The following is a 25,544-nucleotide window of genomic DNA, read 5'->3' on the forward strand; positions in this document are numbered from 1 at the left end:
AAATCACTCTTCTAGGTCCATCCATGCTGCGGTAAAAGGTAAGATTTCATTCTTTTCATCCTTTTTGTTTTTTTCTTACGGCTGAGTAGCATTCCATTGTGTAAATATTCCACACTTTTTTACCTGCTTCGCATTTGATGAGCACTTGGGTGGCTTCCATATCTTGGCTGCTGTAAGTACCACCGCAGTGAATGTGGGCGTGCATATGTGTTTTTTGGATTAGTGTTTTGGGTTCCTTCGGGCAGATGCAGTCTCTCACAATGAACACACGTGAAGTGTATGCTGTCGGGGGTGAGGGTGTGGAGACACAATACGTACAATCTTATGGGTTAGTGTGGTCTTACAGGTTGACGGGATCTGCGAGGTAAACTAATAGTAATAGTTACCAATAGTAATTTTTGGAGCTCTTCCTAGGTACCAGGCACTGTACTGACCTTTAACTAGATTAACTCATTAATCTTTACAATAGCTGTATGATATTACTATATCATCTAAAGAAAGGAGAAAGCCAAGGCACAGAAAGATGTGCTAAAAAAAGAAAAGCATCAGACTAGACATTTCTGGGCCTGGGGTCTGGTCCTGGGGATGCATTAGTTGGTATGAGTTTTGAGTAAGGTCATACCTTTCCCACAGATTTTTCCTTCAATTTAGTGGGCATAAAATCAGAAACATCCAATTATTATGTATTATGGGTCAGGCACAAGGATAAGCATTTTCCGTGCATTACCTTGTTTAATCCTCACTGGAGGCAAATGGAGTAGGTATTATTGTCCTCGTTTTACAGGTAAGGAAACAAGTCTAGAGAGACTGAGTCACAGCTGGGTGTGCTCCTAAATTCTAGAGCTGCAATCTGAGTCCCGGTCGCAGTCTCCAGAGCCCATGTGCTTAAGCCCTATGGCCTTTTCAGCCTCAGTACCTTTTGCCTTGCTGTTTTCTCTATCTATAACTCTCTTCTTCCAGATTTCTCTAAGGCCGGCTCAATCCCATGTTGGGCATTAACTCCTAACATCAGGTTTGCCCAGGTTTTTTTTTTTCTTGCTCAAGGCTGTTGCACTGCCTAACTACAGGGGGCGCTGTTCATGTATAATGCTAAGTGAATGGTGCCGTAGGAATTGAGTAATGTGGCAACTCCATTTTCTATCATGCCACCTGGTTTCATTTTACTTCTCAGCACTCACATCTAACTAAAATGCACTGTTATATTTACATAACTTATTTATTGTCTGTTTTTCCCCAAACTTCATAAGGTCATAGACTGGTCTTAATTGCTGCTGTTTGCTAAAGACTTAGTGACAGGCCCATAGTAGGTGCTTAATAAATTATTTCCGATGTTCTTGAATATGTTACACTGACTTCCAAGAATCCTTTCCTCGTTGGAATCACAAGTCGTTGCAGGACAAAGTTGGAACACATCCTGGGCATCGCGAAGATATTGATGTAGTAGTAAGTTAGGGTTACAAACTATTTCTTACACTTTTTTGTGCTTCAAGTTTTGTGAGCTTTGCAGCAAATTAGGACTCCAGTGTCATTGACCAAATAGACATTTATTGGACAAAAATTAAGAAGTCTCAGAATATCACACGTTGGCTAAGATATTGATCGACATACATCATTTATATATTTCGGATGGAAGTGTACCTTGGTTCAAACACTTTGAAAACTGGTTAGTTGTGACCTTGGCAATGGAAATAACCCAAATGTCTAGTGACAAGACAACAGACAAGTAATGTGTGCTGGAGAAATTTCTGAACCCTTGAAAAATGAATTAATTACAACCACACTTAAAAATCTAGAATCTTAGTAAAATGATCCTGAATTAAAACAAGCAAGCCCCAGAAAATGACTTAAAATGTGATGCTCTGTTAAAAATATTTATTTTGAAAAAATGTAAACAAATATTAAGAACAAAAAGAACAAGAGAACGGTCAACTCAGCATTCACCATTGTGGCTACCTTGGGTTAGGGTAAGTGGGGGAAGACTGGGAAGGAGAATACAGTTAAATGTAAGTTGTTGTCAGTGTTCCGGCTCTGGGGGAGTTTCTGGCATTAAACCACCTGTGTCAAAACCATTATTTCATATTCCTCCCTCCATGTGGAGAGAATTATAGGAGATGGACCCAAAGTGACTTGTTTTTTTAAATCCTCGCCTGAGTACATTTGTTCATTGCTTTGAGAGAGAGAAGAACGGAGAGAGAGGTATAGTTAGAGAGATAGGGAAACATTGACTGATTGCCTCTCATAGGCTTCCTGACTGGGATTGAATCTGCAACCTTTCAATATATGGGGGATGACTCTCCAACCAACTGAACCACACCGGCCAGGGCCAAAGGCCACTCTTAAAAGAATAAGCTGGATCCAGGGTTACATTTGCTCAATTTTGTATTCCCAAGGCCTGTGTGCAGTGTCCAGCAAAATACAAATCCTCAGTGAGGTTTCTTGAATAAATAAATAAGTGAATAATTGGGAAACAAAGTGAAGTTCTTTTGGTTAATGTTGAGTGTAGTCCAAATAACCACTCACCCCCAGAACCTTCCCTGCACCCTACACACAATGACATCTGTAACTGATTTCCTAATTAGTTGAAAGTAAAAATACTGACGTTCTCCCAGAGTAGTAAAACACCATCTAGCATTTTCCGTATAGACTATTTCACAACCCTCGTCCAGACTGGGCTGTGTAGGGACAAAATGATTCCAACTCAAATACAGTACAGAAAAAGCTTTTTAATGCACTTTCCCCCCCCTCAGGCAAAAGAGCTTCAGAAAACATCCATCATTAAGTAGTTTTACAAGTGGCACTTTTGGCTACATTAGAGAATTGGAGATGAGTCCCCTGTGTTCTTTTCTGATAGGTTAGTAGATCAGCTTTAGAATGCAACCTTTTCTTAGAATACAAAATAGCAAATTTGTTCTAAAAGACAGGAAAACTGAAACCCTAAAGTCACTGGTTTTAAAAATTTAACATTTATTGCATGCTATACTCTCTATTTTTACCTTTTAATTTGAAGTATTATGCTATAATTTTTAATAAAGGGAGAACATAAATTTCAATCTGATTTAAAAATAAACATATATATTAAGTATATATATTATATATAAACGCATTTGACAATAGCATATGCTAACTTTGACGATGATCTTCATTTTGGTACACTGCAGATTTGTCCTTTTGGTATTGAACTGAGGAAAAACATATTACACTTGAAGTCCTGCCTTCAATGAGTAAAGCCATAGTCAAAGACATAGTAGACTCCAACTAATTAGCAAAACTGAAAAGCGTTAGTCTGATCACTTATGAACAAAATAAAATGGGAGTAATACTGGACAGGAGAGAATAGCTACTATCATCCATTTAAATAGGGCTTGGAAGTAGATTCTTTTCAGAGCGTATTGGAAAGGAATGAGTATCTGGAAATGTGAGACTCCACTTTGAACTGAAAGCTGTGAGTTTTCAGTTGCTCATTCCTGAAACTCCAACACATTCACCTTTGAGATAGTGCGAAGTTGATCACATCTAACCTATTCAGACATGGATATCTTCTTCATGCTGCCCATCATTTCTCAACTAGTCCCCCAATCAATTTACATAATTACTTAATAGAGATGAAAAAGAAAACACCACACAATAGGATCAATCCAAAAGGCAACTGCATTTTCCTCTCCACACACAACGGCACCAACAAACATGGCTTCCGGATTTGCACTGACAGCACACACCGCACTAGTGAAGAGATAGAAAAGTACTTTCATCTCCATCACAAAAACATAAACACGCTACACGGACACCCGAAAAACCAAAAGTTCTTCTCTGGGAACGAAGAAGCCATTTCAAGTGATTCTCTGAGGGAAACCTCACACGCAATACACTGCTACACACAGATGCCCGCCCACATTGAAATAAAAGTTCTCAGAAATACTGCTCACTGTTACTTTAGAATAATTCTTGGTGTTACATTTAGGAGTGGAGTTTCTAAATGTCAAAGCAGTTCTACTGTCAACATAACAAACAAAACACTTATTTTTTAATGATACGATTTCACAACCTGAGTCAATTAAAAAATGTATATCCTTCACCTGCACAGGTACCTGGCACCATCTGCATTTGTAAGTGCCCCAAAGCCAAAGGCCTATGTTCACCAAAATTACCCTATGCTGGAGGACACTGGACTGGAAACGACATAGGTTGGGGGGCAGTTGGGACTGGCTCTGGACCCAACAAGATTTGTGAGTTAATGAGAGAGACTTTTCCAGGCAAAGACAGAGAAAGAAGGGTATGCCAGGGAAGAGACACCGCATGTACGAAGGCTGGAGGCCGCTAGATAGGCCCCCTGGAGGAGGGCGGGGGGGATTCCCTTCAATTACAGTGTGAGGAGGTCACAGGTGGGCTGGAGGGGTAGCTAAAGTGAAGCTCTCTTGGCCTTACATAGAATTCTCTAGCATTTGGCCTTTAAACCAAGAGTGATGAGAGCCAAAGGAGAAGACCCTTCCTCCTTCCCTCCCTCCCTTAACCTCATTACTCACAGGACCACAGACATCAGCGACACTCTCAATCAAATAGATTTCACAGGCAGGCGGCTGTGAGGGGTAAATAAAGCCAGACAATCACTTCTCTGGGGCTTAGGTTGGCTAAAGGGAGGTGACAATTATGCCAGGGTCCACAATGACGGGCTTCAGGACGTGAGTAAAGTGTACAAGTAGCACGCAAGAAGATGCCATTTCTCGAAAGGCCTCCGGACACCGGGGCACAGAAACAATTTAAGACTCATCTCTTAAAGACGTTATAAAAATCTTTTCAAGTGGAATGGTGAGGCCTCCCATTTACTGGATGTGTGGGCCTTGGGCATAAGACTAAACTCCTTCATGAGTCAGTTTCCTCAGCTGTAAAATGAGGGCAATGATCTTGACCTCACTGGTCAATAAGAGTAAGTAATGAATAGTTTTAGCGCAGCACCTGGTACAGACTCAACCTTCAGCAGAAGGTCCCTAAAGGGGGAAAGGACGGGGGTGGGGGTGACACGGGCTTTAACAGGACAGAAGCCCGTGTTGGTATCCAGGCTGCTATCACTTCGTACTTTCTGCAGCTGGGTGAACTAAGAGACCATTTTAAACTTGCTCAGACTTAGTTTCCACATCTGAAAAGTGAGGATGGTAATACCTACCTTGCAGGGTTGTGATGAAAATGAAGAGAGATCACATTTGTGAAGATCTGTAGCACAGAGACTGGCATACAGTATAAACGCACATCCGATAACATGTATGGAGATGACAATGTTTCCCGAAGGCAGATCAATGATATTAATATTGGCCATTGTATCGTACTTCAAAATCCTATCCTCTGACTACAGCTACAGGTCAGAAAAGTTGGATCGCACATAGAGGCAGCCTGTTTCACATGGTATGTCGATTCTACCAGTACCAATACATTATGATAACCTATCACAAAAAATGGCTGAGGTACATCATTCATATTTTATTTTGTTACCATATAATAAGAAAGTAACTTCATCATTCAGAAATCATTATATGAAATTTAAAAGAATTCAGCATTCCCTGACTCCCTAATTTGGCACTTTGAGGAGTTTCCTCTATACACCAAGCCACACCAATGCACTCTTTTCTAGATAGAAAATAATAATAATAATAATAATGAGAAAGAAGGAAGTGTGCATATATACAAGTGAGCTGAAAAGTTACAACACACAAGACTTGCTTTTGGTGAAAAATACTGCATTTGGCGGCGCAAAATGCGCCCCCATGAATAACGCGCACCCACAGTTTTGTGCGCATTATACATGGGATCATTATGCCCATGTATAATGCTCATCCTTATTCTTCCCTCAAAAAATTGGGCAAAAAGTCATATTATACATGGCAAAATACAGTAATCTCGCCAAATGAGCAGCATGTCACGTCCTTAGAATATGTTATACTAGAAAGCTAGTAGAAATTGGGGCCAAGAAGGCAATTTAGTTTCAAGTTTTAATCACATACGGGCCAAGTTCTAGAATACTTGACTTAAAAAGGGACAACCTCGGAGTGAAATCTTGCCAGAGGCTTGATTCCATGTTATATGTGTATATACAAACTTCTCTGTTTTGACATTCAACACATTCAGCATCAACTCTAGAAACCTGCGGTAGCTGATAGAACAAAATGCTTTAGGTTCAGACAGAGAAAACAGCAAACAATTTGAAGCGGTATCTCCCTATCTACCCACCCATACCATCCCATCGCTTTTGTTTGGCTACATATGTTGAAAACATATGCTAAATTAAAAGTTGATACTAAAGGCAAGAATTAAGAAAAAGCCATGTTTTGATGGCTTTTAAGCACTTGAATGCTTTAGAATCTCCTTCGAAATGCTAATTCACAAATACTATTCCTTTGACTGTTGCTTTAATTTGAAGCTCAGTGGAATCTAGATTCTCTAATAAGCACTTCCACGCTCCTTTCAGTGAGGCTACACTTTAGAGTCTGTAAAAACTACACTATGGACCCCTGCGAAGGGGATTTTAGCATGTAGCTGTTTTGGCTGGAGAAACATTGCAACAATTTCTGCAAACGAAGAGGAAAAACAGTGGATGAGAACTACAAAGAGCGATTCTACCCAGTAAGAAAATTCTGTCTCTCAAATATGTTCTACACTGACACAAGTTGTTGTTTTTAAGAGGCATTACCCAGTCCTTCCCCATTCGAACAGTGCATGAAACTCGAGTCAGGGTGTGTGTGCACGGAGAAAAGATCTGTATGTCCAAAGCCACCCACGGGCACACAAGTCTGGCCACTGCACTGCTTGTGTTGTTTCCACGTAGCTCCTCCGCAGGCCCTCGAGGGGCCCGCCCCCGCTCAGCACTCCAACTCCTCCATGACCTCCATGACGATGGTCCGCGGGCCCGTCAGAATCAGGTTGCTCACAGTCCGGTAGTCCACATGCAGCACGTTGAGCCCATTGACGGAGACGACGAACTGGCAGACCTGAAGGTGAGACGAGGAAGAGGCACCTGTTACGGCTCCTGGCTGTGCACAGTGCTCTCACAAAGGCATTGTGTGGTTCTCTCAGGTCACGCCATCCTTAAAATACCCAGCCACCCACAGCTGGCAACTGCAATTCAATCATTTCCAAGAAACTACACTTTTCCTGCAAGGCAATATAATGGAGGAAGCATTTGTTGTAGCGTTTTCACAAAATTGGGTTTAAATCCTAACTTGGCAACTTACTAGCTTCAGCGAGGCATTTGCATTTCTGAGCTTTCTTTTCCTCAACTCTAAAACAGGGATGATTAAAAGTAATGACAATAATACCACCTATAAGATTGTTTCAAGAACTCAATGGGGTAAAGTATGTGAAGCTTCTACTCCAGTGCTCTGAACCAATGGGGTACCCAATACATGGTCACAGTGTTTATGGCTGTTATTATTCACTTGGACCCAATGTATAGGAGGCCCCACGCCTGGTATTCCCAGGGCAGTCCTCTTTTATACCTATTGTTCCTGCGTAATTAATAGTGCTGCCTCCTTTGACTTGCCAAGGTGTCCCAGTTGAGACAATACATTCCACACATTTCCCTATTTCCCTTCCTCATGAAAATGGATGAGGCCAATGAAGGTCAGCTTTTACATTAACTCAGTGTCACTTAACCTGTGATGGGAGAGAGAATTACAACAAGAAAGTAAAAAGGCACCACTCAATAATGAGACGCCCCTCTGGATATGCCATGGGGACCTTGATACGGACCCACAGCCACTGCCCCAAATGAAAGTACTTCTCGTGAAGTTCATGGTGGCATCAGGCACTGGGTGCTTTTCATTTTGCTGACATGTATGAACAGATGGTATATCTGTTGTGTGTCTGAAGATGTGGATACTCAGTACGAGCGATTGTGTTATGTTCACCCAAATAGAAAAATGAAGAGAACACAGCTCTCCAGCTGCCAGTGACAAGAGCAAAACAGAATCAAAGGGACTATAAGTCCATACAGTGCCTGGCACATAGTAGGCACTTGTCGGAGGCTGAATAATGCCCCAACCCCCAAAGATGGCCATGTCCTAAATCCCAGAACCTGTAAATACATTAGTTTCTATATGGTGATAGGGAATTCAGGTTGCAGGTGGAATTGGGTTGCTAATCAGCTGATTTTAACAGAGAAATCACCCTGGATTATTCAGGTGGGCCCAGTATAATTATAGGGGTCCTTGTAAGACAAATTATCCCTTCACTTACTGGGAAAATGAGAAAATAAAAAGGAGGAAAGAGAGGAAGACAAATGGGAAGAAGGGAGAGAAGGCGGGAAGGGGGAGGGAATGGGGATAGGCTGGTAGAGATTGGTTAACTTAATGATGTCTATCATGTCTGTTGTTCTGCCGTTATGATAATATTTCTTCAAGTACAATGCCTGAGTAATTCATGTGCACACCTGCTCCCAATTATTAGTTAATTAACATTAACTCAAATACTGCGAAAATGCTGAAACACTTGAAAACCACCATTTGGGGTTGCCAAATGGGAGGGCAGAAGTCGCCAGGTGAGCTCACGCTCCACCTCACCGTGCACCAGTACTCAGAGATGAGGTGTGTCTGTGAACATCACCTTCAGCACTGAGTCTCAACCAGAACTGTATCCTATCCCTCCCATACAGTGCTTGTTTGACAGACCAATATTTGGAAGTTAGGAAATTGTAACATTAAAAATTCAGATTTTTTTTTCAGCTTTATTACAGTGGAAAAACTTAATTTTGTTTCTTTACATATTACATAACTTGTCGATAACTTTTAGTTTATAAGTCCCCATCTGATCTTCAGCTGGACCTGACTGTAATCATTGTACCATACCCAGAAAGGTAGGAGATGTGTCTAGGGTGTGTTCCAAGCAGCTCCCAGTTTTGAAGCTGAATGATTAAAAAAAGAAAAGCCATTATCAACCTATTAGGACTAATAGCAAAGAATGATTTAATACATGTGAGGTTACATGTCCCCTCTATAGGGGAACCACCTGTGTTGACAAACGGTCCCCCCTTATCAGTTTAAACATAATGAGAAATAATATTTTTAGTTAACCTTACTCTGAAGCTTGCTATAGATTTTATAATCACCGCTAATTATTTTGCACAAAATAGAGGGAAAATTATAGCCATTGGTTCCAGCAGTTAACTGGGTGTTCATGGAATGTCATTTTGCATTGTGGTCAGAGAATATGCTTGGCATGATTTCAATCTTCTTGACTTTCTTTGTTGAGGCTAGTTTTCTGACCCACCACGTGATCTATCCTTGAGAATGTTCCGTGTACACTGGGGAAGAATGCAGAATCTGATGTGCTGGGATGAAAGGCTCTGTAAATGTCAACTATGTGCATTGGGCCTCCTGTGTCATTTAAGGCCACATACACACACACACACAAGTACAGGCTGTGGCCTTTTTGGAACAGTCTGAAGATCTAATGATACCACAGCTGGATGGACACTTGGCAATGGCTGAGGAACGGTTACTCCCTTCTAGATGGGCACATTTTTCTCATTTATCACTTCCTGTTTTTCTCACTCTAGGTGACAGACAATTGTATCTATGATCCCCAATCAGGCACCACCAGGGGAAAAGAGCTGAAGAGAGGGGTGCTTGTTGCTTTAAGAACTGAAGGACCCCAAATGTCCACCTGCTGACAGGAGAAATAAAATTTGGTATACCCACACAATGGAGTATGATTCAGCAATAAAACGAAACCAACCACATAGTACGACATGGATGAACCTTGAAAATGTTACAAAGTAAAAGAAGCCAGTCACAATAAATCACATATTGTATGAGTCCATTTATATGAAATGTCCAGAACAGACAAATCCACAGAGACAGAAGGTGGAGTGGTGGCTGCCTAGAGCTGGGGAGGGGGAAGTTTGGGAGGGACTGTTAATGAATACAGGCTTTCTTTTAGGGGTGATGAAAACATTCTAAATTTGATTGTGTGATAGTTACGTAACCCTGAGAATATAGCACACACCAATGAATTGTACAGTTTTCATGGGTGAATTGTATGGTAGGTGAATTGTATCTCAACAAAGTTATTTTTTTAAAAAATAAAAGCTAAAGGGAAGAAAGAGGGGCCTGACACCAACAATGCACAGATTTCTGTGGACTGGAGGGCACAGTGCAGGGTGGGCTCTAAGAGAGAGTCTTGTCTACCTCTCGATTGTGGGGGGTTGGGGGGGCTACAGAACCCTGAATTACAAGAGCTATGTACTTAGGAGGCCGAACATTCGACTGACTTGTGCTTGGGACCCATGCCCAGAAACGCAGGGGTGGGAAAGGGGCAGCCAGCAGGTCCAACCAGGCAAAGACCAGTGGCAACAGAAAACAATGCTGGCCAAGGCCCACTTAATGGACTGCCTGAACCCCAGGATGGGGGCCAGGAGGGCACATCATCCCCAAGGGGAAGAGCATGGGCAAGGGCTACCAAAATGATCTTACTAAGATTAGACTTCTTATCAACCTGGGAAAGTGGCAACTTGAACTGAATTTTATTTAAAAAAAATAATAAAGATTGTTTGTTTCTGTTTGTGTGTGTGTATGTGTGTGAACACACACTCATTTTTCAAATATCACTTTTGTGACCAATTTACTCTTTTATAAGATAAAGCTGATTCAAGGCTCCCTAGGCGTACAAACGGCCTCACCCCTGCAGGCCCGCAGGCTCTCCAGAGCAGCAGAGAACAAGGGTGGGGTTGGAGCAAAAGTACCACTCCCGTCCTATACCCCTCCCTGTGCCACGCCACCTAAGCACTCCTCTGGGAGTGCTGAGATTATGGGAAGACACACAGGGTGCTGGGCGGGGGCGGGGGGGGGGGTGCGGGAAACTATAGCATTTTGTACCAACTAGTGCGTGGAGAACTTAAATAAAATAAAGATTTCAATAACTGAGTCCGTGCCTTCATGAAGTTTATAATCTCGTTCAGGAGAAAGAGTATCACAGGTAGGGTCCTTTTCAAAGCCGCAGGTGATTTCTCAATAAATCTGTTGTTTATTAAAAACCCATTCTTTTCCAGGCGCCAATCTGGGTACTTTACCTACTTTATCGAAAAATCCTTCTAATAGCCATGGGGTGACATCTGTTGAGTTTGGGCCATACAGCTGCCATTCTGCTGAAAACAACCTGGTATCTTTTTGGGGTACCACCTTTGTCCTCTGGTGGGCAATAGGGATGGGAATGCCAATTAAGGTGCCCTCCTGTATCCTTGGGGTCACCTGACTCAAGTCTGGCCAATTAGACCCTCTTCTGAACCTGGAGCTGAGCAACACAGGAAACAGTTTATTTGCCCTGGGACTTGGCACCCCAGATCAGCCCTGGTTCCTGTCCTCTACCAAGCTAGGTTCTCTAGACTGCTACATTACTGATACCCTTCCACTCACTTTCTTTTTTGCCCCTAAAATAGCTGTTTCCTGTCACCGGCAATCCATGATCTGCAGTACAATCCCTGCCAAAACCTGCATCTCGGAGTGGCTATCTGCTTAGGGTCACACAACTGAATGTCACATCTGGAATTTGAACTCCACGGGATGCTGCAGCCCTCCATAAAGACAAATTAATCAAGTGCAATATCTACATATGTAAAGGGAGGGAGTCTAGGTCCCCTCAAATACAGGGGAGGGCAAAGCAGGTTCACAGTGGTTTGGATGGAAAAAGACACGCAGGTTATGATTATTATAAGAACTTGATTAACTCAAAAGAATGCCACAATTCACTCAGTGAAGGCTGGGCTGCTCTTTGTGTCACTTACAATCCTCCACACTTCCTACGTACACTTAGACATTTATTTCAAGTTGTTTCCTTGAATGAGGCAAAGGGAATTTTATCACGCCTATTTTCAAGGTAGTATTTTTAGAGTCAGGCTGTTAGGAGAGACGTCATTTCTCCTAAGTGGTCGCAGCAGCTGCTGTGGTTCCAGCAGTGACGATGTCCTGTCACTAACGATGTGCAAAATGATCCAGAAATACAGGTGGAACTCTGTCACATATTCAGTTATAATGGACTTTGAATTAGCAGCTATGGTACACTACGTTCTGCAAATAAACACATTACAAGTAACTGCAGGAAGTGCACAGCCTGGGGGAAATTATTTTCCTTCTACGTTAAAAGGCAAATACATGCAGCCAAACAGAGCATGTGATGACCTCTGCATAGACCTACCTTAGGTACATACTACCTCCTACCTGGGCTCAGGAGACTTAGATGCCAACCACAGGTGGTAATGAGAATCCACGTGAGGACAAGATGCTTTTTTTCTGTTTTATCAGATCTGTTTTTAAAGATTTGATTACAATTCTCTCATTTCCCCAGTTCATAGACAAGAAATCATTTGTGAGCTCATGTAGCTTCTCTAAACTCACTCTACAAAAAACATAGTAGCTTAACTTCTTAAAGAAGGGATATGGAGGACACTATCCTTAATGGAACGGGAGAACAAAACCTTCCTAAGTCACAGGGAAGTGATATCTCTGAGCAACAGGGCAGTGGAGAAAAGTACTACAAACCACAGTAGGTCTGGAAAGAGTTAACAGGACAAGGGAGGCAGGACTCGGCACATTACAGGGTGTGATCAGTTGGGATAAATACTAGGCTGATCGCCATCCAGCCTTCCTCCTGATAAGGAGCCAAACCAACCAAATAATCTTGCTTCTAATTCCTCTCCCTGAGCCAGTCCCAGGAGAAGTCTGACAACCTCCGGACAGACTGAATGCCCATGGGATTGTGCAACTGTGCACTGGGTTTTTGTGTGGCTGAAGAGAGATCACAATTATTCAGTTGTTTCATCCAAAGTGGGAGTCAGGCTGGGGAGAAACCGTACCCCTAGGATTACATAAATGTCTTCTCACTGCCATGGAAATCTGTATCTGTGTCCATCAAGACATTCCCTGGAAATGGATGTTCCCATGTGTTCATGTGAATGCTACTTTGGTCTCTCTGTCTCTGTCTCTCTCTCTCCCCATTGAAAGAAAAAGAAGGATTAGAGGTTAAAGTTGCTTGGACAAAACATTTAGCAAGACAGAGACCAAGAGAGACAAGGCTCTGGAGACAGAAAGAGTCACAAAAAGAAGAAGGAAAGACACAGATACAGGTACAGGAAGCACTGGGCCCTGGTGCGGAGAGTATGGAAAGCTACCTAACGAAATGATACAGAAAGCAGAACCAAGGTATGAAGGGCAAGGTAATACTTAAACTCTTAATCAAATAGAACACTTGGGTGTATTCTAGAAATCACCCTATCAAGCTCCCACTAAAAGTAGAATTTTCTACAAATCCACGCCAGGCATCCAAGCTATCTTACTTGAATGCTACTTATGGCAGGAAATGCACCAACTAATGAGAAAGCTTTGGGGGGGGGGGGTCAGTTGCATGTTAGAAGTTACAGTCAACACTATTTAAACCATTTCACTATTCAATTGCTTGGTGAAAAGTGTACCCAAATATAAAACAATGGCCCTTAAATTGTAGTGCAAATATGAGTCACATTTGGGGGCTTGTTGAATATGTCAATTCTCAGATCTCACCCAAGACCTGCCAAACCAGACTCTTTAAGGGTGGGGGAGAGGTGGCAAGAATCTGCATTTTAATCGAATATATCAGGTTATGCTAATAAAGCACTAGGTTGAAAAGCAGTTCTATGAAGTATACACTAGATTTTTTCCTACCTAAAGTTACTTTAAATGCTCATCCCACACCTGTTAATATTATAGTAATGCATTCTATGACCACAAGCATTAACAGCCTCGAGTATAAAAGGGAGACTGACATTTCAGTTTTCATCATAATTATTACTTGTCTGAAGTCTATTATTTTTAGAGCCACATTTTGCTATCTTGTAGACTTCAAAATTAATGACAACAATATAAAATGCGGAAGTTCAGAACTATCAGGAGAGATAATACCCAAGATGCTCAAAACATACCACCCAAACAACCAAACCTGCTGGCACAATAAAGCCACGTGTGAGCCGCGGTCTTTCCATTGTTGATGTGACAAGTACATGCCACGCCCGGACCTGCCCTGAGGGAGGACGGGGGCTTCTCAGATCCAAAGCATCAAAATCAAAGAGGGCTGAGGGCAAACTAAAGCGATGAAAGGCATGAGTAGATTAAGACATATTTGAAACTATTGATGTTTAAAGTTCAGGAAGATAAAGTTGTATTTTGATTGCTCTAATTTCTTTAAACCTTGCTCCAAATCATACACCCTGGTTTTCATAATCTGACATATGAGACTGTAAAAGCAAGAGCATACGCATGTAATGAAAGCTCTGCTTTTTGATGGATGATTTGTCATTTCTCCTGTTAACCGGGCCTGCAAAGGCCTAGCCACTCATTTGGACCATACACCTAGACCACTCCTTTTGCTTTATTTTTTTGGGGGGTGGGGGGTCATTACATAACTCCCCCCCCCAGCTGTATTGCGATATAACGGACACTAGCACTGTGGACGTTTAAGGCGTACAGCCTGACTGCTTCTTAGGGCACAACGTGCCGGTTATCACGAGCGGCGCTCTAAGAGCTAGGAGAACATCTAATGTTTTCCCAAAGTTCTTTACTCATTTGAAATTTCCAACATAACCTATGAGGTGGGTATCAATATTATTATTATTTTTCCCATTTCACAGTCAAAGGTCCAGATTCAGAGAAGTAACTGGAGCTAGTAAGTAGTAGGGCCAGGACTTTAACTACAAACTCCCATACTTACGCCCTAAGCTACTCTTCCTCCAACTACCAGATAATCAGCTCCCCTAAAATTGGCACTGACACCACATGAATGAACACCCCACCTGGTGTCCAAGTGCCTCTTACACACTGAATTTCTTAAGAACGTGGTGTTTGATTTTTGTCTTCCTCCGTCTTTGAAAATGGAGTAATGTTCACCGGGCCATCATTTTCACCACCGCCGTCATCGTTAGCAGGGAAGAACATGATCGGGAGTAGAAAGAGGGTATTTTTACTCTTTTAGAATAACTCGGGCCGATCTTTACACCTGGGCCAGCCCTGGCGGGGGTAATGTCATCTTATTAGCCTCAACCAGTGTTGAAATAACCATGTTTCTTTATAACCTGCAGGAGAAGGGGAAGCTCCCTCTCACTGTAGGAAGCTCTGATCTTCTGCTAGATGGAGGTGAAGATTCATGACTCTTACGAAGATGTGAAAGATTCCAGGAGGGAAGACACAGCACGGATGTGGGACGCACAATCACTCTTGGCAACAACAGTGCACATATTCAGCCAGCAAGCCCCAAACCACACCATTTGTCATGGTGATTGCCTCACCACATCCGTGCTCTTCCTGATGTCACCAATTCCACCCACGTGTCCTTTTTGGTGTGCTATCTCTGCTTCACAACAGCAGCAGGACAGCAGCAGACTCAATACACCATCTGTCTCTGGTGGGAGGTGAGAAGGTTGGCGTCAGCCGACCAACGCAGCGTGGGAGGCGCCGCCTTCACTCGCCTATAAAGCTCAGCTTATCCACAGCAAAAATGGATTTCCTAAAAAGTTTGTCTCCAGGGATTCTCCCCTTCCTTCCTCCCTCCCTCCCCAGCAAGGATTCCCGAAAGGGTAAAGTTACATATAGACTAAAGGAGGAAGCACCAGGAGATAAGTTCCAGCCTCGGCTGTGCACCCAGGGAGATGATTCATTTTGAATCACTTTGAGTCACTCTGAGTCACTTCACTTCTCCAAGCATCTGATAAGTTGAGCTGAAAATTTTTATATTTATTAGGGACTTTCAGCTCTAAATTTCTATGCAACCCCACCCCCCTGAAAAAAACAACCCACCCACTTCTGTTTATTAGTGACGGAACGATTAACATCTTTTGTTCACTGGTTACTGATGTGCCAAGAACTAGGCTAGGAGTTTACATGCATTACATTTGGAAAGGAGACATTATTTTAGATAAGTAAACTGAAGGTCAGAAGGATACAGATAAAAGAATATAAGATGAGAGTCTGTCTCAAGCACTTACATGTTTTAGATATATAAACAGTAATGACAAAAAAGACATATTATTAATCTATATTCTGTTAAGACACTTCAGTATAATAGTATTGATATAGGCACATAGACCAATGAAGCAGAGTTGAAAGTTCAGAAACTGACTCTCACACATGGGCATTTGACTTAGGACAAAGGAAGCACTGCAGAAAAGAGGGACACGTTAGCCCTGGCCAGGTGGTTCACTTGGTTGGAGTGTTGTCCCAAACACAAAAGGCTGCGGGTTTGATTCCTGGTCAGGGCACATACCTAGATTGCAGATGTGATCCCTGGTCAGGGCCGCATACAAGAAGCAACCAATCAATGTTTCTCTCTCACATCAATGTTTCTCCCTCTCTCTCTCTCAAACCAATAAACATATCCTTGAAAAAAAAAAGAGGGACATTCTATAATGATAAAAGTTTCAATCTATCAAAAAATTTACAATTATAAATATTTGTACCTAACAAATATATATACCAAACATACATGCCTAAAAAAAAAAGCTCCAAAGTACATAAAGCCAAACCCACAGAATTTGAGGGATAAACAGACAACCCAACAATAGCAGGTTGAGACCATTCTGCGCTGCTTTCAATAAAGGGTAGAACAATTAGGCATAGCCCATGTCACACACAGGCACAGCTGAGGACCCAGCAGCTCCACTCCTAGACATGTGTCTAATACTATAATTACAACATGATTAACTTACATGAATCTCAACAGCAGACAACTAGTCTATGGTCTTAGAACTCCTGGGTAACAGCTCATTTTATAATAGCTTGAGGTATACATAAATAATTTGAAAAAATAATTTGTACATTTTCTATGTAGTGCGATAAGAGTAGTTTTAAGTCACCCTTTATGATGTATTAGTTATGTGACTGGGCAAGTTACACATTCTTTGGGCATATTTTACTCATCTGTAAAATGAGGGTCAAGTTTACTATGAGGACATGTCTGACTAATTACACCCAGTGTTTAATTCCAGTGAATGTTAAATACTAACTGGGTTTTCTCTTCTACCCCTTTTCCTGCAGTGTCTGTCCCTTTCAAATAGTCCAGTGAATGCAGGTTGTTGAAAAAGACAGAAATTATTGCATGGATCCATACCCAAGAGAGTCAGTTTGGGTTTTGGTTCGGTAAAGAGAAATGATGTTGAGTTCGAGTTATTCGTTCAGAACGAAAATGAAAAATAAAAATAAAAACAACGCGGGGCGATAAGAGCAAAATTCTCCCCGTCCACGAGCAGCTTGCAAGGACAGAGCCTCCAGGAGCCACTGTAAATCAGCAACACAGTTCTAACACACAGAGCAGTGGAAGTGGATTAAAACATCCCTAGTCTTGTCCGTAAGATACTCCCCTAAACAAAGTTGCTCCAGAACTGAGCGAGTTGTGCAGTGTAAGTAGGCTTGTAGACTGTCCTTCACCAAAGAGACGTAAGCTGAGTCCAGATTTGCTCGTTACGTCTGCAGAAAACAGTCCTTATGTCTACAGAATGCTTCACGCTCACAAAAACGTCCACGGCCAGCATGGACACTATTGAGGACTTTTGGTCACTGCGGGAGTAAGTAAACTGTGGGTTTGTTAGTGCCTAACAGCCCTCCCTGTCCGTAGAAAACAGTTCTTGGGGGTGGGGGGAAGAAAAGAAAATGTGCAGCTGTGGTTTCAGTCCCATAAATCTCTCCACCAAATATGCAACTGGCTGGGGAGCGAGGCTGTGGGAGGAGGGAATCCAGTGCCGGCACAAACACAGGCTTCTCTCTGCCGAGAATGACCGACTTCCTCTAAGCTCCGTGCACTGGAAGCGTGCTGTACAGTGATGTGGATCCCCGAAGAACAGACTGTGCAGTTAGCCTGGAAGGAAAGCCAACTGCATGTAAGAGCGACTCTCTTTCACAATAAAACAACAACAACAAAAAGCAGCTCTAGAGACTTTTTGTCTGAAATTGAGCAATTCGAAGTGCCTGCTGCTTTCACACAGAACCTGCCTTTCCAGCCCCCTCGGAGCAAAGGGCTATTTCAGAGCTACGCTGAACTTTGGTCCACTCCGCCCAGTTGTTGGCAGTGACGGAGGTCAGCCAAAGGGAGACTATGGTGTACGTCAAGCAGGGGGACGTGTTGGGAACCCTGGTTCAGTCCACAGTACTTGGGCTCCGCAGATTAGGAAGAAAACTGGCCCTCCTGGGATTCTCTCTGGAGTCGTGGGTACGGCAGAATGGAGGACGGTGGCTTATGCTGGCGGCTCCCATCACCTTTCCACAGGCAGCTCACAACTGCACTCGAGCCTCTTCTAAGACCTGCCAGTGCCGAGACAGACAGCGTGCTCCTGAGCTGGTGATTTCTAGGGTTGTAAGAACTGTTTGGGCACCAAAGAGCAGTGACATCTGACATTATAGCCACAAGATTCCATGGACTTCCTTTACTACTGAAGGAAAGGGACCTGTCACCTGGAGCCTTTATACCACAGGGGACATGCAAATTATCTACCCCACCCCCTCCCCTTCCCCCAATACAAAGTTGGCCTACACTATGCATACAGATAGTTCCTAAGAATTCCATGTCATTACCCCTTGGGGCTTCCAGCAGCAGGAAACACTCATCACGGATATGAACTCCCGCTGGCATTTACAACAAGAAGAAAAGAGGCTCCAGAAGGTCGGCCTTCCACCCTGACCCCAAATTCTTTCCTCCATGAGAATATCTTACCCAATCAGCAGTTTGCCCTTAGAATGTTTACTATTAGCCACTTAACACCCACAAGTTATTATGCTTTTTTCCTAGATTGTGCTAAAAATGCATAATTAATGTATCAAAGATTTTAAAAGACAGATCATTCAATGAGATGCAGGACACATCAACATAATTCACCAGGCAAATAATTGCATTATAACTCTGTTTCCACAAATGCAATGCATTCTTCATATATCATTCCATTCACAAGGGGTGCCATTGTCTAACCTCTAATGGTGAGTGAGTCTCAGTCCCTGATTCTACCTCCACAGTGGTATGGCCAGCCTGAGCTCGGCTAAGCACAGGTGTGCACACGCACTTGGCACAGACACACAGGCCACCAACTCACTGAGAGCATTTTGGTGGGAGAAGTAAAAGGACTATCAACAGGACAGAGCATGGGTGTGACAAGGTCTGGGCTAAGCAACCTTAGACATTCTTTGCTAAGGATAATGGGAGCCCGGTGCCTCCAGGCGAGGGAGTTATGCCTCTGGTTTCTGCTTTAGAACCCCCTCTGTATTCTACCAGTACCTGGGCTATGCACAGGATCCAGGACCAAGCAAACTGTGGGCCATGACTCCCAATCAGGCTAATCGGGGCTGTCTCAGTTCAAGAACTTGTGCTGAAGGATCAAGCGTCTCACAGTAACTTGGCTAAAGATTGGAAGTAAAGTTTCCACCTCCCACCTCCCACCTCCCATCTCCCATGGTCCAGCAGTGAACCATGTCAGGTTCTACATCTCCCCTGGCCTTTAGGTGCCTCACACACCAGGCCCAGAGAACTGCATGGATTCGAAGATGGGCGTTCCCTCCAACATCTCTTCCTAGAGAAACACCTAACCTCTGGTACAGTTGGTAATATATTTTGCCAAGAGTAGCCATATGGAGAGAGATTGAGGACCATAAAAGTAAAATAATGCCAACACATTTGAGGGGTACCATGATATAATGGCAAGACCAAGGTCTCGGGGTCCAGACAGGCCTGGGCTAGTTTAGCTCCTGATTCTGACATTTAGTTGCACGGCCAGAGGCTGTGACTCAAACTCTTTCAGCCTGAACTGTAAAATATAGCTAATACCAGCCCATAAGATTGTGACAAAGACTAGAGGAGATGGTACAAATTAAGCAACCAGCACTGTATGCAGCATGATGCTCATCAAAAATTGGTTCCTTCTCCCCGTTACGCCTGTAGACTTGAAGTTACACTCCACGGTCTACCCTCTCGGCCAGCTCCCAAGCCTGCAAATGTTTACTTCTGAAGCCAAACCACTGGATTCTTCGCCAGGACCAAATGCCTTTGCAAAGTCTTTACGCAAGAAAGTGATTAATTTATAGTCCAACCCTGGAAAATTGACTTCCATTCTGGGCATTAAAAAATGCTTCCAAGATGAAGTACGTATTATAGAAACATGTATAATTTTATTAACCAATGTCACCCACTGAATCCAATAAAAAAGAAACAAAAAGAAGTGGAAATCTGAAGGCAGGGACAAAGGGAGGACCGTACGAAGACAGGGAGAGGTGGCTATGCAAAGCCAAGGAGACAGGCCTCCGAAGAAACCAGCCATGCCAACACCTTGATCTCAGACTTCTTGTCTCCAGAATTGTAAGAAAATAAATTCCTATTTAGTCAAAAGAAAGAAAGAAAAATGCGTCCAGGAAGGTTTTCCAGATGGCCATATTGAGCCTGATCATATTTCTTCTGTCTTTTATAAAGTAGCCGAACTTGGCCGTGTGGTGTACACCACTACAGTTCACTGCAACCAGTTCCTTTTAGGAGTTTAGAGAGAAAAGGCCAGAACTTCTGTCTTGAACACTTCATCCATTTTACGTCTCTGCCCCAAGGAGCAAGAAAGAAGGCACAAGAAAGAGATAGTTTCTGCTTACAGAGACAGTGGTGGAAGATTCCAGGTACTATCATATAATTCCATATGCATAGCATGTACAAGGTACAATACCCAAGGAGAGCCCTGTACCCCTTATCAGGCCATCCCCTACTCTCCCTTCCTGGATGGACCTCATATACATTCCTTCCTCACGCTTCTATTGGGGACATTTTGTGGGTCAAATATTAGGAACAACATGAATATAAATAGGAAGGAGGAGCTTTGTGGTGATCGGGCTAGAACAGTATGTCCCAGACTCCCTGGGCACACTTTAAGACAAAGTTGAGGAACAACTTGGAGACAACAGCATGCTGATGACATATGCTGGCCAGTGTCCAGGATGAGCTGGAATATGGGCCTGGAGCTCTGAGAGAGTTTGGGGTAGAGTCCCCTTTGGGAGTGACAGACCCAGAGGGAACGGGTGAAGTGGTGGGCAGTGGGTAAGGAATTGTCACTACACAATAAAACACCTAATTATAGACAACTGTGTACTTTTTCCAGGTATTTCTCTCCGTACATATCCTCTTTCCACAAGACCAGAAGCTCCTGAGAGAATAACTTCAGAATCTCCAGAATCTGAGACACGTAAGTCATGGGCCTGCAGAACTGGATTCCAGCGTTCACAGACTCTGTGGGCCTTCACCTCCCCTGACCTGGTGAAGGCAGGTGACTGTCATGCCTTCCAAGACAGGGTGTGTGCCTGCTCCTGACGACTCCAGCTCTGTGAGGTGGAACCTGATCCCATCAACCGCAGCTGCGGGTACGTGCAGGCAGCCATTGGCCCCGGACACAGCTTGGTTAGGGTGCTGTGGTCCCTGCGTTAACACAGCTGGTCACACGTGGCCCTGACAAAGGCAGCTTTCTTCTCCAAGGTGTGGAGAGGCTCCTTGGGTTCTCCTTATGCAGATTGCCGGCTGACCCCACCCCAGCAGAGGTTTGCCCCATTTAAATGGGTCATGCCCGTTTAAACTTCTGCTCTGTGAACTTCCCACCAGTCAGCATGACTTCTGCCAAATCGGGGGGCTCCCGGACGAGGTATGAAAAGGGAGGAAAAAGTAAACATTTTCATCCATCTTTTAAAACTAAAGGCCCAAAGTATATCTGAATATGAAGTTGACCTCCACCCCTTAAGCTTTCCTTGTGACAGAATGCAATATGTTATCCTTTCTTTTAAAAATCCTCTGTGGCACCGTGGAGCCTTCCCAGGGGACAGGCCCCAGCTGCTCACCGGCAGCCTCACCGTCAAGTGGGGCTGCAACCCCACCCTGAAATTCCACCCCTAGGGTCGAGGCAGGCAGCAGAGCTGTGGTTATGCTGCCAGCTGGGGAAAGCCGGGTTTCTTTCCTTTTTTAAGTTAAATGTTATATTTTGAGATAATAAATTCATGTGCAGTTGTAGGAAATAATACAAAGGGGGAAAAAAAGTTATACAGAGAGATCCCACGTATCCCAGTGATAACATCTGGTTAAAGTATAGTTCAGTGTCATAACCAGGGCATTGGCATTGACGTAGTCAAACTGGCGAACATTGGCCGCACACCAAGGATCCTTCACGTTGCCCTTCACGGCTGTCCCCACTTCCTGTCCCCCTCCAGTCCTGAGCCACCCCAGCAACCGCTCATCTGTACTCTATTTCTATAATTGTGACAGTTTAAGAATGCTATATAAATGGAATCATACAGTATGTAAGCTTTTCAGGTTGACTTTTTAAATTCAACATAATTTTCTGGAGATTCATTCACACTGTTGCATGTCTGAACAGTTCATTCCCTTTAAGGAGTTCATGGTGTGGATGTACGACAATAGGTATAACTTGTCATCCGCCGAAGGACATCAGGGTTGCTTCCAGGTTTGGGCGAGGCGGGGTTTCTCGGAGAGCACACGGCACAGCTGTAGGGATTCAAAGATGAGAGCGTGAGCAACACAGGCTTGAAGACTGAGGTTTGGTTGTTCATGTTGCTTCGTGTCAATTCTGACATCAACTGGAACAAACATATTTTCCGGCGTGCTTGTCACTGATAATATGCTGCGAGGAAATGCCTCAGTACCCAAAGTCCACCGTCCATATGTCTTCGCAATGTATTTCGGAATTGCACTGTGGAAGACTGCCTTGCGTCTGAACTTGAGGCATGAAGACCCATGCAGCCCCTCATCCAACATGCACGGATGCATCGTGCAGAGGCCTGGGACGGTCATTGGCCACTGCATGTCAAAACCACCTGGCAGTTTCTGAAAAGTGCTGATGTCTGGGCCTCACCCCAGACCAATGAACCCATTTCTTGGGTATTTTTGAGGAACTGCCCCAAGTGATTCTGAGGTACAGTGGAGATTTAGAAACACTCAAGAGTCTTTGTGTTCTTGCTCATGCTTGTTTTAAGAAGGGTAGATGTAAGCCCCGTACCTCAAAGTCCACAGGAAGAACCAGAATTCACTCTTCACCTGGCCCTGCACAACCAACTTGGGTCTTGGTTTTTTTCTAACAAGTAAAATGGAATTAATAGTACTTACGTATATTTCAAGAAATTGTATTTCAAGAATCATAGAATTCAATCATAGAGGTAACATTCTCCAACACACGTCTTACAAAAGCAAGGCACTATCATTGTTATTAGTTATTGTTAAAATCACTTGACCATAATATAAACTCAAAGAGCTCTTATTACTGAAATGACTATGATGGTACGGGTAGAATAGAGGAGGGATGGAAATAATGGAAGTGGGTGTCCAATGGGCCAAGCATCGAAGCTGATCTATTACAATACATGTCTCCTTTACCAGCAAAGTCAGGGGATCAGATCCGAGTTCTGGAGATCTCACTCACCCCTGGAGGTGGGTCCCTTCACTTCCGTGGGCCTCGCTTTCTTTATGTATAAAACGGAGAGGTCAGACTGGGAAATTCTTTTTAGTTTTCTTTCAGTTTCATCAGAAGGTTCTTATCACACACACACATCCCTAAAGTCCTGGGAAGTGAATCCACAGCTGTCCCTGGATTCTCAAAGAAGCATATAACCCCCAACTCATGTTCAGAACCAGCAGAAACTTTCTGGCTCAAAGTTTTGGATTATTGGTAACATGCTTTTTATGCAAGCATGCTCAGTGCTGTCTGTCTCCGTAGTTGACTGAAATATATGGTGGGGACATCCACGGACATGCTCGAATTCTTTTAAAAAATAAAAACAAGTACTAGCTTTGGACCAGACAAAACGCTAGGGATTTTCATGTAAACCATGCTGCTAGGCTGCAGCACATTTTATATGTGCCCATCTGTCTTAGATTATGGTGATGGGGCTTTGGTAATAACTTCCAGGAGTTATTTACTATCTTAGAAATAGGAAGACTTGAATAAGAATAAACAGAATCAATTCACTGAACTCTAAAAAAAATTTTTTTGAGCACCTTTAAGTGTCATGTAATTTGGAAGGCGCTAGAATGAAATTCACTAGCTACCTGCTACTCTAATAAGTCTTCTTACTCTCGTAAAGCAAAAACAGTGCCTAAACGAGAGTATGCACTGTCCCTAGCCACAGAAATTAATTTATTGAGTCAACAAGTATTTATTGAGCGTGCAATAAAAAAGAATTAGATACTATCCCTGTACTCATCCAGCACATGTCTAAGAGAGGTTAAAAGAAAATAAATACATATCTGTGAAAAAGAAAGCAGCGAGGTAGGAGAGAAATGAGGGCTCTGGCAGGTACTGTAAGTCTGATTCACCTTACCGCACCCTAACCTCCCTTTCTCTTGCCCTCTCAAAGCTGGAAAATGAAATACTCAAATTCCCAGCCTCCCGTGAAGTGACCGCACAACACAACTCCAGCCAATGAGATGTGAATGGAAATGCTATGAAGGATTCCATCCAACACAAAAAGGAGGAGGCAAGTAAGGTGAGGTGTAAAACATAAGGAGCCATGCTGTGAGAAGCCAGGGCAAGAGAATTGTAGGAGGAAGGAATGACGTGTGCCAAAGTCCTATGGAGAGAAGATAGTCACTGGTTTGAGACACTGAAAGGTGACGATGGAGGTGAGCAAGGAGGTGAGTGGCAGGAGATAAGATCTGAAAGCAGGTAGAGTCGGATCACGCGGGACTGTGTAGGGCATGGTAGGGCTCTTAGAGTTTCTCCTAAATGCATATGTGGAGCCAATGAAGGATCTCAAGGAGGAGAGTGGCAGAACCTGACTTCCTGTGGCTGCAGCATGGGGAATAGATGACGAGACTGCAAGAACAGATGTAAGGGGACCAGTCGGAACCCCTGTAGTCCTGCTGAGATGACAGTGGTTTGGATTTGGGGAAATGAAGACAAACAGATACACTCGAGATACACTCTGGAAGTATCTTGAATTGGAGGGAGAAGAGAAAAGGAAGCCTGACTTCTGGCCCAAACAGCTGGGAGGATGGTAACGATTACTTACTGAGATGGAAGAGACGGGGGAGGAAGAGGAATGTACAAAACAAAGCATTCAATCAACTCAGCATCCCTAATTCCTGTTCCAGTGATCTGAACATTCCTGCCGGGCGGATGCTTTCCCATTTTGCTCTCTGTCAAGTCACTTTTCCCAACTGCTGTCCCTCCGAGAATCACAGTTGTAACTGTAATACCAACAATATTTGATTTCATCTGGTAGGAAAGAAATGGTGGGCAGACCTATGAAACTGCAGCTTAAAAGCAAAATCATACACTTAACACATGACTCTATAGAAGTTTGGAACTTTGAAAATAATGTTCCTGCCAAACATACATCTCACAGTTTATAATTAAATAGTAGCAGGAATAATTGGTACCTGACCCATCACTAGACCTGAAGCTCCATGACCTCACTGGCTTTGCTCCCCCCCCTGGGTCCCCATGAGACATCGTATGCAGTAGATACTCAATAAATACTTGCTGAACCATTTTTTCTGGTCAGTGACAGAAGTTGTCCCCAGGGTCCACTATC

General features: G+C 43.3%; 1 protein-coding gene across 2 annotated transcripts in view; it reads right to left on the reverse strand.

The window, feature by feature from the left end:
• Positions 1 to 2,703: 2,703 nt before the first annotated feature.
• The window catches only part of DEPTOR (DEP domain containing MTOR interacting protein), a 114,749-nt gene continuing 91,908 nt past the window's right edge, over positions 2,704 to 25,544 (reverse strand). The window contains exon 9 of one of the 2 annotated variants that reach the window (XM_053929828.1): positions 2,704 to 6,974. In XM_053929828.1, coding sequence (XP_053785803.1) covers positions 6,846 to 6,974 — 129 coding nt within the window. In that variant the 3' untranslated portion in view covers positions 2,704 to 6,845. Of the gene's footprint in view, positions 6,975 to 17,604; positions 17,851 to 25,544 lie in introns of those variants that run through there. The other variant, XM_053929826.2, reaches the window with a different exon arrangement.

Source organism: Desmodus rotundus, chromosome 8, assembly GCF_022682495.2.
Source record: "Desmodus rotundus isolate HL8 chromosome 8, HLdesRot8A.1, whole genome shotgun sequence".
Classification (NCBI taxonomy): domain Eukaryota; kingdom Metazoa; phylum Chordata; class Mammalia; order Chiroptera; family Phyllostomidae; genus Desmodus; species Desmodus rotundus.